This window comes from Anas acuta, chromosome 22 (genome assembly GCF_963932015.1).
Source record: "Anas acuta chromosome 22, bAnaAcu1.1, whole genome shotgun sequence".
Classification (NCBI taxonomy): Eukaryota; Metazoa; Chordata; class Aves; order Anseriformes; family Anatidae; genus Anas; species Anas acuta.
Window position 1 is genome coordinate 5,208,276 of NC_089000.1, and position 13,899 is coordinate 5,222,174.

Genomic DNA, 13,899 nt, shown 5'->3' on the forward strand with positions numbered 1-13,899 from the left:
GCAGTTATACCATGGTAACGTTTAATGCTTATGTTTATGATTTGATTTATTTTTTTTTGAGTATTTGGGTGTTGGTAGACTGGTTTAATAAACTGGTGTGGCTACTTTGCTCTGAATAAAGGGATAATGTTTAAATCAGTCTTGTTGCTTTCCTGCCAAAAACCTGCTTGGGTTTCTCATTCCAGAATGAAAACCATGGAACAAACAAGCCCTAAAACCCCCGGTTAAAAATAGGCAGAGCCTCTTGAAAACCTTGTGCTGCTTTCAGTCTACATTTGTCTTCCTACGTGCTAGAAATAAAACTTTCCCTTCTCAAAGATATGGGCTATGTCACAGAGTAAGTTCCTGTTTTTCAGCCATTCAGATTTCCCCCTTTTCAGGCACTCAAGCGACACGGGCAGAGTTGTGCTTCTTCATCTAAGCTGATGAAGATAAGGCTATTCTAGATTTTTTTCCGGTGTAACACAACTGATTGCCTTTTTTTTACCTTAAAAAAAGCCATGAGCCTCTCTTTCTGATTGCAAAGATACTGGTTTCTTTTATGCAAGCAACTCTAAGCTCTGGTTTTAGCGTGAACTTACAGTGGCAGAGTAGCTGGTGAAGTTTTATGATATGTAAGGTAAATGCGTCTTGGACACCACAGAGCCCCGGCTCAGGAATTCATTTAAGCCCATGTAAAACTTTCTGCATCAATATTGTCACTGAAATTTGACCTCTTTGTTGTTTTAAGAACCACCTATAAAAAAGGCTATAATTTTGTACTTGAGAATAAAGCCAATTTTTCCATGAATAATTTAACTTTAATTGCGCTAGCCATGACTTACAGGGCCTGGGGTGAGCACATTATGTTATTTGTTTGGAATTGCTCTCCTCCACAGATGGAGGTTGGGTCATAGGACTGCTAAAAAAAAAAAAAAAAAAAACCTTTTGAAAAACAAACTTCTCCTTTGTCTTTTTTTTTTTTTTTTTTTTTTTTTTTATCCCTCCCAAAATATATGAAAAGTGCTAGCGCCTGCAGCTCCTATGTGTCGTGGCTACTGCAGCTCCTATGTGTCATGCATTTTCTCTTCCTCACCACCTTCTCCTCTGACCTGGAAGTACACCAAAATGACTCAGGTTTGCCATGAGAAACCTCAGAAAGGTCACATCTAATGACACGCTGTACATGGTGGCAAGCTGAAGAGGAAACGCACAGCTTAGTAACGTCAGTGGCTTGAGTTTCTTGTCTCTGTCTGGTTTCATAAAGTTTTTCCCTTTATGAAATGTCAATGTTTTTACTACCCAGCCTGTGCTCTTGCCTTTGTGGGGAGTTGCCGCTGCTGGTGGGCAGGCAGTGTAAGTAACCCAGAGAGGTTCTGTGTTTGTCCTGCTGCTCAAAGGAAGGATCCGGTCTTTGTAATGCCCTTGTTGTTGTTTTTTTTCGGGGCGAGAAGAATTTATCTTGCCTAGAGAAACCACGCGTGGCACTATGCAGACCACTTCTATTGTATTGCCTGACTCCTGCCCTATCTGTCGCAGGCTTGCAAGGCAGTAATTCTCCTCATGGGCCAAAAGAGGGCAGACCTTAAACAGCCACAGCAAATACCCCAGGTTCTTGGAAACCCCATGGCAGCCAGTCCCATTCACTCCAAAATCCCAAGGAGTGAAAGGAACACGTAACAATTTTGTTTTCTAGTTTCCAGCTGCAGCCAAATCACTGCTCTGTCAGTTGTCAGAGGGCATCCTGCTGGAGAACCGCTGTCCCTGTATCCGTCGTGGCACCAGGCTCGTGGGCTCGCTGCTGCCCTGGCTGCTCCTCCACGCTTCTTGCAGCCCACCAGAGCTGCTGCTCTGCTGCAGGTACAACAAATCACATCACCTCATGTAAGCTACTCCTCCTATCGCTGTCATGGCACAGAAAAGGGATCTATAATAAAGACTGACGTTTGCTTTCCAAGAATATAGGCAAATTCTGTACAATGTATAAATCCTTTAGTTAGCAGTGGAGTTTTCTACAGCTAGGACAAAAAGAGCTTATGAGGTATAGCTTTAGCTTACGAGGCAATTTCTACCTCGGTCTAACGTATAGTCATTCAGAAATTACATTGACTTCACATGAATAACCTCTTACTTGTAGAAGTGCATGGCTTGCTGCTTTAATCACCCGTTATAAGAAATCAGCAAAATCTCATTGTCAGTAAACCAAAAACTCTCCCTGACTTACCATTGACAGCACCAAGTCCGAGCAGTATCTGCAAAGCCACAGGACTTGCAAGAAATAATTATCTTTGAGAAGCAGTTACGCTATTGTCATTTGTTGTTGTTATTGTTCTTCCCAAAAGGTAATTTGAACAGTCAGCAAATCAGTGGCTCCAATGACCTCAGACAAAATGAGAACTGTAAAATGAGTCACCTGGCAGCGTGTGTAACACTCAGCTTGTGGCGAGATATCATTATTAAGGTGGGTGAAACTAGAACTCACAGCCAGCTCTGATATTAATCGTGGAAATGCGTGCTCTGAAGCACGCAAATTGCCAAATTGGTGAGCTTCATCAGGTGAAAGAATTCCCTGGTTCTTCCTTCAAATCTCATCCCTGAGCACCCCTCCTAGTGTTGTGCATGCAGGTCATGGTAGCACAGAGGGAGAAGGGGCTGAGGGATCTGTAATAGCTTTTCTTCTGTTCCACTGCTGTGTTCACCTGTTTCTGCCTGAATCTGCCCTGAACTGACAGCTAGGTATTGGCATGTTCCCTGGGAGACTGGAGCAGGAGATAAGTCACTGCATTTGGTGTCTGGTAACATTTGTTTCTGTGCCCCCTTTCCTTTGCTGAAGGGAAGAAAAGAAACCCATTCTCATTGGGTCTCCTGCTGCATTGAGGCCCCACTCTCAGAAGCGAGGTTCATTTCTTGGAGACAGTCAGAGAAGATTAAGACCTCTTCCTCCAAGACCGAGGAACTAGAGCCTGGCATTACAGACCATTCGGTCCAAACTCCACACACTTGTACTGGATGCTCCTTTTTATTGACAGCTGCAGACCCTAAACCCTGAGGCTCTTCTGAACATCTCAGCCCCTAGCTTCATCTCTTTGCCTGTTCTAGACTGTGCCATGTCCTCCTGTTGCATGCCAAGGAGAAAGTATGTTGTGATATAAGTGCTCAGGCAACCCTGAAAATTGCATTGCTTCCTATGGCCTTTTAACCCTTGGGATTATAATTTTGAACACAAATCAAGTGGATTGACAGGACCTCTGCTCATGTAGCAAGTTGAAAAATGTAAAGATTGCTGCTTTCCAAAGTGTTTAGTTTTAGTTGAACTTTGTATGGTTAATTTTGTAGCTCCTGCTTAATACAGCCACCAAACTGGTAAAGAGGAGATGAGAAAACTGCTTATTGCTGGGTGAAATGGGCATTTGTTCTACCAGTAGGTGCAGAGCCTGCTGAGAACCTGGCCGGGTCAGGCAGCAGGATGGGACCCAGGCCCTGGCGGTAATGACATGCAAAACACACAGGGCTGAGCAAGAAAGGGTTGGCAGATGAAATGTCACTACCTCAAAGACAGGTAAGATTAGCTTTAGAAAATCCCCAGAGATTTTGCAGCCAGATAGTTGTGTTGTCTCTGAAAGGTCACTGCTGACTCGAGCCGTTTAGTCTTGGCATGTGCTGGTGTCTGTTATCTGACCGTCATGTCCTGTCATCTGGCGGTGTCTGCACACGACTGCAGCGCTTCGACAACAACAAAAACACGTAGAGACCCGTTCAGAAAGCACCAACATTCCCAAACAGAGAGGGAAATGAGTGATCTGTTCCAAAACACTGAGGGAAAATTGGTTCCCAGCCTGATAAACGCTTCCCAGCAGGTGAAACCAACGGCCTCTTTTTGAGACTTGGACAAGGCCTTGCAGAGCAAAGGCAAGCTCTGGGCTGAACGGGGAAGGTGTACCCCCTTCTGTCCCACTTTTTACGTGTGGTAAGGGGATTTAAAAGGTGCTGGTGCTGTTTCCACCCTGCAACAGCCTCCGTCTGCTGGGGAAGGAGTATAGGGTAGGGGAAGGTGTGAGGCTGAGTTTGGTAGCAAACTGTTCACGAGAGCAGCAGCAGAAGCATTTTCAATGGTATTGCCATCAAAACACCCTGGGGTGAACATAAATGTAGCTGTTTTGAAACACATTATCTTTATTCTCAACCTGTTCTTACAAGAGAACAATAAAAATCCCCTCAGAGTTGGTCAGGGCCTGTGTGCAGCTCAGACGCGGTCATAACAGATCGGTCTGCAGAATGTATCTCTGCAGTGTCTGGTGCTTTTGCTTAATACTTTGCCTTCGCCGTCAGACTCAGCAGAGTCTTAAAATCCTCTTATGACCCTCTTCTCTCTTCAGGGGCTGCTGATGGTACCGTGCTTTCTGTGGAAGGGAAGCACCGCGTGGCCTTTCCTGTGGGAGCCCAGGCCTTCTTGTTTTGCTCTTTGCACGAGCTGGTGGTGGGAACCTTGCATCAGAGCTCTGAGCCCAAAAAGGGTGGCTGGTGGCTTCCAGGCCTCGGTGGCCAGCTGGGAAGCAGCACGAGCCCTCTGCGTGTCGCTGGGTTTCCTCCAGGCTGTGACATGTGTGAGGAGCAGCATGTGATGGAAGGAAAGGGGATCTCCTTTGTGGTAGGTGTACAAAGAAGGAAGCTTACGTTTTCAGAAATTTAACTGCGGGCCTTCTAGGGGCATTTTGTGGGGAAAACAAACCACAGAGACTGGTGCCTTTAGCCTGCTTGCAGCTAGCTTGGATGTAAGCTTTTTCACCTAGCAGGTTTAGCAGTACAAGAAGCTTTGCAGCATGTGTTTGTAAAACTAGAAGGGTCTGTTGTGTACCTAATCAATCTAATTGCTTCCAGCTCGTGGTAGGAGCACAGGTAAATAGATGCCTGACCAAGGACGAAGTGAGAGGTGTGATAACTGACCTTTTCTTTGAAGTCCGTGGATGAAATCTTCAGGAGGAAGATGCAGAACACAGCAAAGGCTGGGATCTGCCTGCAAAATTTGTTTAGGCTTCATAGACTGTGTGTTAAACTAAGGAAATAACGCAGCAAGCGTCAAATGCCAAGGCATGGCATTTTCCACATGCACTCATCTCTCTTCACAGGTCTGACTCTCCCTTGCCTTGACCTATGTGTCATCACATGCAGCGTGGAAAAGAATCCGTTAAGAGCTGCTTTTGTGTCTGAATTCATCTGCTCAGATGAGAATTAGGTTGGATTTGAAACGTTATCTTCGCCGTGCACACATAAAAGTAACCACAAGCTGCACGGATAGAAGCAAACGCTAAGGTACAGTTGAAATGCAAAAGGGCAAAGAAAAGTAAAATGAGATAAAAATAATAATAATAAAAAACCAAGCTGCGAAACATAAAGCAGTGATTGAAGTGTGTGTCTGTGTCTGTATGGGACGAGACAATGTGGAATTGAAATCCAGCAGCAGGTCGTGATTACGGGTCATGACATGGCTGTGCCCGTGTGTAATTTTGGTGTAATTTTGCTGAGGAGCTGTCTTTTGCTACCTGCATCCCAGGGAATTGGGGGCAGAGGAGTTGCATGGGTCCCTAGAAGGCCTTGTGGGGCTGTTCTCAGTTTTGGTATGAGGGCTGACCTTGCAGCAGCATTATTTCTGGTGGTTTCACGGTATCTATATCGAGTTATATCAGCTCTGGAAAATAATTCAGGAGTCTGCTGCTCCAGATTGTGAGGAAGTTGAAATCAGTGAGCAGAATCAGAAAATCTGTGTGGGTGAATGGAGTTACAATACACTGCACACCTGATAGTTAAATCCTTGAGGGTTTCTAAAGGAGCTGTAAGTCAGAATGAAATAGTCTGAGAGAGCTGCAGTTCACACCCAGATGGAATAATTTGCATTAATTGTCCACTGTATATCAACTGAATGTCCACTGTGTATCAACTGAAAATTCAATGAAAATCGAATTATGTGATGCTCCATCTTGCTCATAATCAGCTGCTCTCTCAGTGGAGCCACTGGTGCATCATTGCTTTGCCCTGTAAGCATTTGATGAGGTAAAACAAAATGTTTTCCCCTCCCCTAAAGGAACAGGAACAGGAAGAGCACAGCCACAACTACAAAAAGCCTGCTGCCTTCCCCCAGTGTCAGGGGAAGGAGGACTTCTGCAGGGGGAGCCCTGATACCAGCCCACTTTCGCGCGCTTTGGGGTTGCATAGCTTGAGAGATGCCTGCACAGAAAAGTGAATTTGGGCCCCTCAAGACTCAGGTTTTCTTGCTGCTGGTGCTGTGCCTGTGCCAATGGACACAGCAAACTCTGGCAACACCATGCGAGGGGGGCGAGATGAGAATGGTCAGTAAGGGTGTAAAGAAATGCTGCCCTAAATGCGTCTCAGACACAGGTAAGGGAATGATGTGTCTTTTGTCTCTCTGCTTTTCTTTAGTGCTTTGTGTCAGCCAGAGTATTGCAGTGTGGGGAGCAGGTGCATGTGTAAATGTATCTTGAGTAGCTGTGTATGCAAAACAAAACCGCAAGGGCTTCCCTCCTGTCTGCCTAAATTCAAGATGTGCCTTCGTGTCAGGATGGATTCCTGTTTCAGGTTGGTTGTATGTCTGTGCTTGCTCTGTAGAGGGAAAGGGAGAGTTAGTTTTCTGGGGGTTGGCCTTGCTCACTTGGGAAAAAGGTGTTCACATAACTCCTGAGCCCTTGCTCCACTCAGACATAGTCTGGGGGCATTGACTGTCTCATTCAGACTTTGGAGGGAATGCAGGGCGTGATGCTCTCTGTTGCCTTTTGCAGTTTTGAGAGTGGGAAGATCCCATTTCATTCCCTCCATCCCTCTGACCTACGCTTGTCTGAGAAATGAATGCCCAGAAAAAGTCTCAGATGATTTCTAGTTTCCACAGCCTCGTCTAACCTGTATTCTTGCCTGACCTTAGAGTGGTGATGTGGTACTGAATTCTCGCTTGTCTGTGACTTTGAGTCAAATGAAGACACTGGAGGTGGAGCAGGCTGGCTGCAGGGGTGAGGGGGTGACATCCCCATGCCTGCTAGGCTGAAGGACAGAACTGGTGACTCTGATGGCCTCTTCCATGGTCCCAGCAACAATCACAGTGTCCTCATCTAGCGCTGTCCAAAACAGCAGCCAGAGCTTAGTAGCAGGGACCATGCAGCTGTTTGCATGACCTTCAGCAAAGGATGCACCTTTCTGTTCTGTCTGTCCTAAAATAGGGTCCCATGGCCTCCTTGAGGTACGTTGGAGGGTTTGTGTGCAGGAGGCAGCGTATCCATTTCACAGTGGACATTGGAGCTGGTGGTGACCATGGAGGAGTGAAACGAGAGGCAGTGCTTGTAGGGTGAGGGAGGGATCCCCGCTGCTGTAATCCCCACATTTTGTGTTCCAGTCTCTATCAGAAAGGCTAAAATGGCCTGGAGGGTGATGCCCTTTCATTTAGCACTTGCCAGAAATACTGTGGAGACCCCACAGCATTCCCCTTCCCTCTGAGATCAGGTCTTTGAGCAAGATGTAGAAGAGTCATTGCTTGGTGAGATCAACTCCAGGATCAACTCTAGACTCATCTACTAGTAATACACTGAGAGAAGCATCCCAAAGCTTTTTCTTTTTCTTTTTCTTTTTCTTTTTCTTTTTCTTTTTCTTTTTCTTTTTCTTTTTCTTTTTCTTTTTCTTTTTCTTTTTCTTTTTCTTTTTCTTTTTCTTTTTCTTTTTCTTTTTCTTTTTCTTTTTCTTTTTCTTTTTTTCTTTTTCTGCCTTCCTTACATTTTGAAGACCAATAAGAAGAGACCGGCAATGAGCAGAGGAGGATGTGGGCAGCATCCTGGTGGCCCTGTACATTCCATCATCAATCTCAGGAAATGATCTCTGTTTGATCTTTGCCACTAACTGTGGGTTTTTAAGCATTTCTCTCTTTATTCTTTTTCCTTTAAGGTCACAAAACTTCCTAGTTGAATAGCATTTTCCCTCTCACTGGTCTCCAACTGGTGAAAGAATTACTTGATAGTGATGGGATCAATTTGCCAGTAGCACTGATGGTGAAAGCCATTTCTGGCCTCGGTTACAAAGGCCTAACTTCTCTCTTTCTTCTTGACAGCCGACGAGCCATGTGCAGAAATCAAGGACATGGACTGCAGATGTCCTCAGGGCTACAGCTGCGCTAATCGGGCCTGCGACTCCTGTCAAAAACTGCCTGAATGTGCAGAAGGCGAGGAGCCGTTTAAGCGTGGTAAATAAACAAAACAGGCTCTAAAAGGCAGAGGTCAATATAAGGAGCTTGCTGATGGTTCTGTTCACTTACTATAGTCCCCTCTTGGGAAGGCTTCCAATGCAAGGGAGGAAAATGGCATTTATACCATGGCCTCAGAAGGTAACACCCATAGGTTTGCAAAACACAAAGGTGGCAAGAGCTGCTTACGTATTTCTCCAGGGGGGTGATTCATACTGCAGAAAGAGTGTAGAGGAAACACATCATCCTCAGATTACCCCCACCTTCCAGTAAAAGCATTGACCACTGTTAATTCCTGTTCTCTTCTCTTATAGGCATTATTGACTACTCATTTGAATGTAAACCATGTGAGATAGGAACCTATTCTAACGTTAAGAATAGCTGGTGCCAAAACTGGACCGAGTACGTATTTATTGATGCTTTTCTTCTTTGGTAATATGCACAATACATTTATCACGATAAATCCTTAAATTGGAAAATTGCTTTTGCATCAAAAGTAAGGTCACCAATGACATTAGATGATTAAAATGATTTGTTTATTATTATTTTTTTTTTAATTAAGCAAGAGACTTCTCTCTTCTCTGGCTTCTTAAGTAGTTTGTCCGAAAGCAAAACTTAAACTGCTATGGATTCATCCTGCTTCCAAGTCCAGCACAAACTGATGCAAAATTATTCCACATGTGGACATCACTTGTAACAAAGACTTAAAAAAGCCTGTGCATGTAAACAATTGTAATCAAGTGTTATTTTCTTGGGGAGCAGCCCTAATTTTACCTGCTCTGCTATAAAAAGGAACAAAGGAAATAAGCTGTGGAAAGACCGGAGGGGAGGAAGAAAGGGAGATGAGAAAAAAAGCTGGGGAGGAATGAAGGAAAAGGCTGGGACAATCCTAAATGTGACTCTCTCTTTCTTCTTTTAGTTGTGAAGGATCTGGGTTTCTAACAATCAAGCGAGGCAACAAGACACACAATGTTGTGTGTGGCTTCCCTGTTGAAGATGTGGAGCAAGGTACCTTCTCACGATGCTTTGTTTCCTTGAGCCTCTACCTGCTCTCTGCATGTCTTTCGTTGTGGATTTGCGGCATGTTACCATCCAGAGCTTGCTGTCATTCAAGATGGCTTTGAAAATGACTGTTGTGCTTCTTGCAATATTAATACAGGTAGAACTTTTTACCTAGGCAGAGAGTCCACCATTACAACAATGTCAGCAACGAAGAGAGAGAGGAGCCCAGCAAATGTCCTTGAAACAGAGCACGCAGTTTGCAAACCATCCATTTCCCATTGAACCTGCTGTTTTGCTAGATTTTCTCAGGAAGACAATAGCTTAGTAGGTCATCCTCTTCCTTTACAAGTATTCACCCAGTCCACAACACCCATAACTGAAACCGTGTTCAGCTGAAATCTGTTCATGGATCAGATCACACAGGAATGACTGAGTGTCAACGACAGCAAGTGTCACTGCTCCTGCTTCTGCCTCCCCTTTGCCCCTGTGGGGCAGTGGCACCTTTCAGATCTGGGCCTTTTGTTGAGGGAAATTGTTCGTTGTGTTGAGACAAACTGCAAAGAGGTGCTGCTTTTAATCTCCATGGGGCTGACACAAGTGTGAAAATTCAGCTCGCCGTAGTGCTTTTCAAGAAAACATTGAAGCAAAATCCATCAAAAGAGCAAAGCAGAGTAGACAGATTGAATGATAGCTCTGCTTTCTGCATGAATGCCTCTTTACCCACAGGTGGTGATACTGGCACTCTTGATGGGGAGCACTCAAGTTTTACTGCAAATACCTACTCTGGTTTTATACCAGGCTTATCCATTGCCACAGAAAGAGGAAATCAGCCTTAAGATTTCCTTGGAAGCACTGCCTTTCCTTTACCAATTGCATATGACGATTTCTTATTTATTATATTTCTTATAATATGATTTCTTAATCTTTATTCGATCTCGCATTGCAGACGGCTCTATGTATACCACCATCCTGGCCATCTTTACTGCAGTGGCTGTATTTGTTCTCATCTTGCTGACCTTCTTCTTGCATTTCTGCATCTGGTCACTGAAGAAAGAAAAATACCACGTGGTTGACAGTAAGTGCACCTTTGTGGGCTTCCCTGGGGCTTTTCAGTAGAGAATAACGTGTCCATTGCTCCAGACTCAGAATGGAGTACGTTAAGTTTAATAAATAGAGTACGAACTGATGTGCTGTGTGATTTGGTGGGTCTGTATAGGGAAAGGTCTTGCGAAGACATGCGTGTGCAGTGCTTTTGCTTATTCTCACTGCAGATGTGGAACATAACTTCCATAGGCTGCTGCTGGCTCCGCAAGCACCACACCACCGAGAGGAGACTTACAGCTGCCAGTTTCCAGAAGAAGAACATGGAGACAAAACACCAGAAGAAAAGAGTGGCTATTTCCACCCTCCGAGTCCGCACTGAAAACAGATAAATTGCAAAGTGCCATGAGAATGAGGAACTGAGATCAGCTTTTAAAAAAAATGAGGAAAAAAAAAAAAGGGAGGGACCGGGTGCATAAAGCATCATTCTGTACATAGCAATAAGGAGCAGGTTTGGGGGAATTTTGCTTTGTTTCTTCTCAACAAAACTCATATTTAGAAACAGGAGCTGCTTAAATCAGTCTGACATTCAATTCAGCTGCACTGCTATAGGCGGTTTTCCTGAGTTGTGGGTTGCTTTTTTGTTATTTGGTTGTTTTTCATTGATACTCTTTATAATATTGTTTGGGACAAGAGATCCTTCTTGTTATTACTCCACTTTGCATCTTCTGCTGTGGTGCTCCTCCAGCCTGACTGGTGCCTGGCAGGCTGGTGTCCTGCCATCAGTCCCTCCAGGGCTGCAGGAGGTATGGAAATACCTGTGCTGAACAGTCAGAACTACTGCTCTTCTTTGGGCAGGCTTTGCATTCCTGCCGAGTGGCCCTTTTAGTTAGGCAGCAAAGGGCCTTTACTTTTAATCCATGAACTACTCCACTTTCCTACCACAGCAGCACCTGCTGGCCAGTCTCGGTGCACAGAGGTGCCCAGGTGAGGCTGCTGTGGCCACGTTCTTTGTGTTTGCAGAGACTTTTCTATGCAAGCTCTGGCATCCCTTCCAGGAAAACTGGAAGAAGAAGGGAGTGACGTTTATCCTTGTTCTCCTCCACAACTCAGCTATCTTCGGTAGCTGGAACATTGAATTCAATACAAGAGATTTCAGAAAGGCTCAAGGATCATGCTGTCTAGAGAAAGACACTTGACTTAGTGCACTCTTCTCACCTGGCTTATAGAGCAGAAAAAGACGGTGGGAAACAGAGAGAAGCCAAACACTTGTTCCTGATCCTTTTCCTTCCCGCTCCAGAATAAAAGGAACCAGGTCTTCTGCTGATGTATACCAGCATAGCTCCAGTGACTTGATCATCAGCTGAAAGATATTCCCTTTGATGGACATAGAACAATGCAGGATTTTTTATTAAAGCTTTCTCAAGTTTTGTAGAGCTCTGGCATGGCTAGAATTTGTCCTTTTGCCTGAATTTAAAGGGGGAGTGTGTTGGTTGGTTGGTTTCTGTCAGTTGGCACTGATTTCAGATAGGAATCCAGTCTGTGGCTTCAACTAATTAAAATGTTTTTCTCGTTTTTTATATAATTATATATATATATATCTTTTCTTATAAAACTATAATTATTGTTGTGTAATGGGATTGCAATTATAGGTACAAAACCTTGAATGTCTTCTGGTTTGGCTATCTGGAGAAAGCTGCTTGGAGCAGATTCTTAAGACTAAACCAACTCTGGGCAAAAATGAGTTTTGAGTCAGCTTTCGTGTAAAAGCATATAAATATCCCACCCTCCACTCATTCCATCACAGTTCCAGTTTCAGTCTTACAGCTTCCCTGTTACTGTGTTGAGTATCACTAACATCCCTGTACTGTAGCTTCCCCATCACATTAGATGGAAACACTGATAATTCTCAACCTCAGAAACATGATGTAAGACATAATTGGTATTTTCAATGTATTTTTGCCTTCTCTCATCCTGTTGCTTTTAATTCTTGTGTTTCTGTTAAATTTTCCTGTAGGTATCCCTATGTGGAATTCATTTCAAATGTGTTTTCTTCCATTGCTTTGAGAAAAATGCACTCTTAACTGAGGTGGACTGGGCATTCATCCAAGGAAAGGTGGCAAACATGGGACTGGATGAAATAGGGAAACTTAGCTTAAAGTATAAGACTGGCTTTGCCTTGTAAGCAGGTACATTGTGGGATTTGATATACTCAGAAGCCTAAACACCTGCTGGTAAAGACCATTCTTAGTGCTTCTTCTGTGTTGGCCATGTTTACTCTCTGATCTATATTGGTCTTTCATTTTTTAATGTAGTGCGTTTTTCACCAAGATTTCTGATTGTGACCTTTTGTAAAGGCAAAATAAACTTGACAATTAATGAAGTGTCTGCGTTACATGATTCAGCAAATTGGAAAGAAAGGATTTTAATCCTCAGGTCATCTCAGTGTTCACGAGAGCAATTAAGTTTTACTTTTCCAGCTCACTTCGCCTGTCTTACAGTACTTTGGCTGTTTCAGCAATATACCTCCAAACTTTTCTGTTGTATTTCAGACGGGTGCACTTGCATTTTTTCCCCTTCTTAAGTAAGTGGCTTAACGTTTCCTGGCTGGTGGTAAGCCAGCATTTCAGCTACGCTCTACCAAAGAAGCAGGAAACTCTGGCTGACGCTTTTTTCCATTCCTCACAGCGGCAGAGACACAGCAACATTTTTTTGGGGGGAAAAAAAAAAAATCAAGAGATTTCGAATCTCTTACTATTTGGGAGATGAAAGATGTGTCTAGTGGAAGTCTGTGCCTCTGGCAACAGGTTGGGCAAATCTTGCGAGGTGTGCAAGACTTTCTGGGCTGTGGGTGTTGAATAGCCAACAGTGCTGCCAGTTAATACTGAAAGATGATGAACGGTGCCATATTATTCACTGGAAATTTGCAGAGTGGCCTCTCAGGTTTCTATATGCCTACCTTGAAGAAAAGCTCTACTTCCTAATTACCTAACCACCTGACTTTAGGGCTGTTTATTGATGGGAAAAGCAACCAATTTCCTGACTTCTTAAAGCTGAGATTCAGAGGGAAAAACCCCATGTGTGAATCATTTAAGCCTTGGAGCATTTCAGTAAAGCGCTGTACTTTGCATCAAAGCAAATGAAAGCTATCAGCTCAGACTAGTGAGCTGCTGAGGAAACACTACGTTTCGGTTTCCATTCAGGCAGAGCCATAGCTTTATTTTATCAGGGCACAGTTACAGCATTTCTGCAACATTCGAATTAATTCACGGCTGAATTTTCAGCTCAAATGCCAGAGCTTGTAGTTTTTCCAAGCTCCAGTTTGAACTTCAACTTGATCTCTGTGTATGGGCTGCAGGTTAAAAAGAAGCTTCTCTCTCAAATCATTAAAATCCAGTGAAATATATATATATTTATATTTTATTTTATTTTATTTTATTTTATTTTATTTTTTTGCTTCAGGACTTGTAAATGTTATAGAAACTTCACCATGTGAAAATAAAAAAGTTTTAAACTTTGATTACAGAGAAGTTTGATACTTAGAAGTGGCTTTCTACTCATAATCAGATAAAGACCTTCCCACACAGCTTTAGGAAATGCAGGGTAGCAGTTAGGAGAATAAGGTAATACCCCTTTTATGTACT

At 43.7% G+C, this 13,899-nt stretch overlaps 1 protein-coding gene across 1 annotated transcript; it reads left to right on the forward strand.

Moving 5' to 3' along the window:
- Positions 1-6,072: 6,072 nt before the first annotated feature.
- TNFRSF18 (TNF receptor superfamily member 18) lies at positions 6,073-12,638 on the forward strand. The gene is made up of 6 exons (XM_068658722.1): positions 6,073-6,372; positions 8,081-8,212; positions 8,527-8,614; positions 9,132-9,220; positions 10,161-10,289; positions 10,486-12,638. Exons 1-6 carry the CDS (start codon positions 6,198-6,200, stop codon positions 10,635-10,637), a joined length of 765 nt encoding a protein of 254 aa, XP_068514823.1. The 5' UTR covers positions 6,073-6,197; the 3' UTR covers positions 10,638-12,638.
- The last annotated feature ends 1,261 nt before the right edge of the window (positions 12,639-13,899 follow it).

What these genes read in the sequence shown, in the direction of transcription:
- TNFRSF18 (XM_068658722.1), top strand. Translation starts at nt 6,198, where the DNA reads ATGCCTGCACAGAAAAGTGAATTTGGGCCCCTCAAGACTCAGGTTTTC. An exon ending in TAAATGCGTCTCAGACACAG is followed by an intron (nt 6,373 to 8,080) that starts GTAAGGGAATGA and finishes TCTTCTTGACAG; the next exon opens with CCGACGAGCCATGTGCAGAA. An exon ending in CGAGGAGCCGTTTAAGCGTG is followed by an intron (nt 8,213 to 8,526) that starts GTAAATAAACAA and finishes CTTCTCTTATAG; the next exon opens with GCATTATTGACTACTCATTT.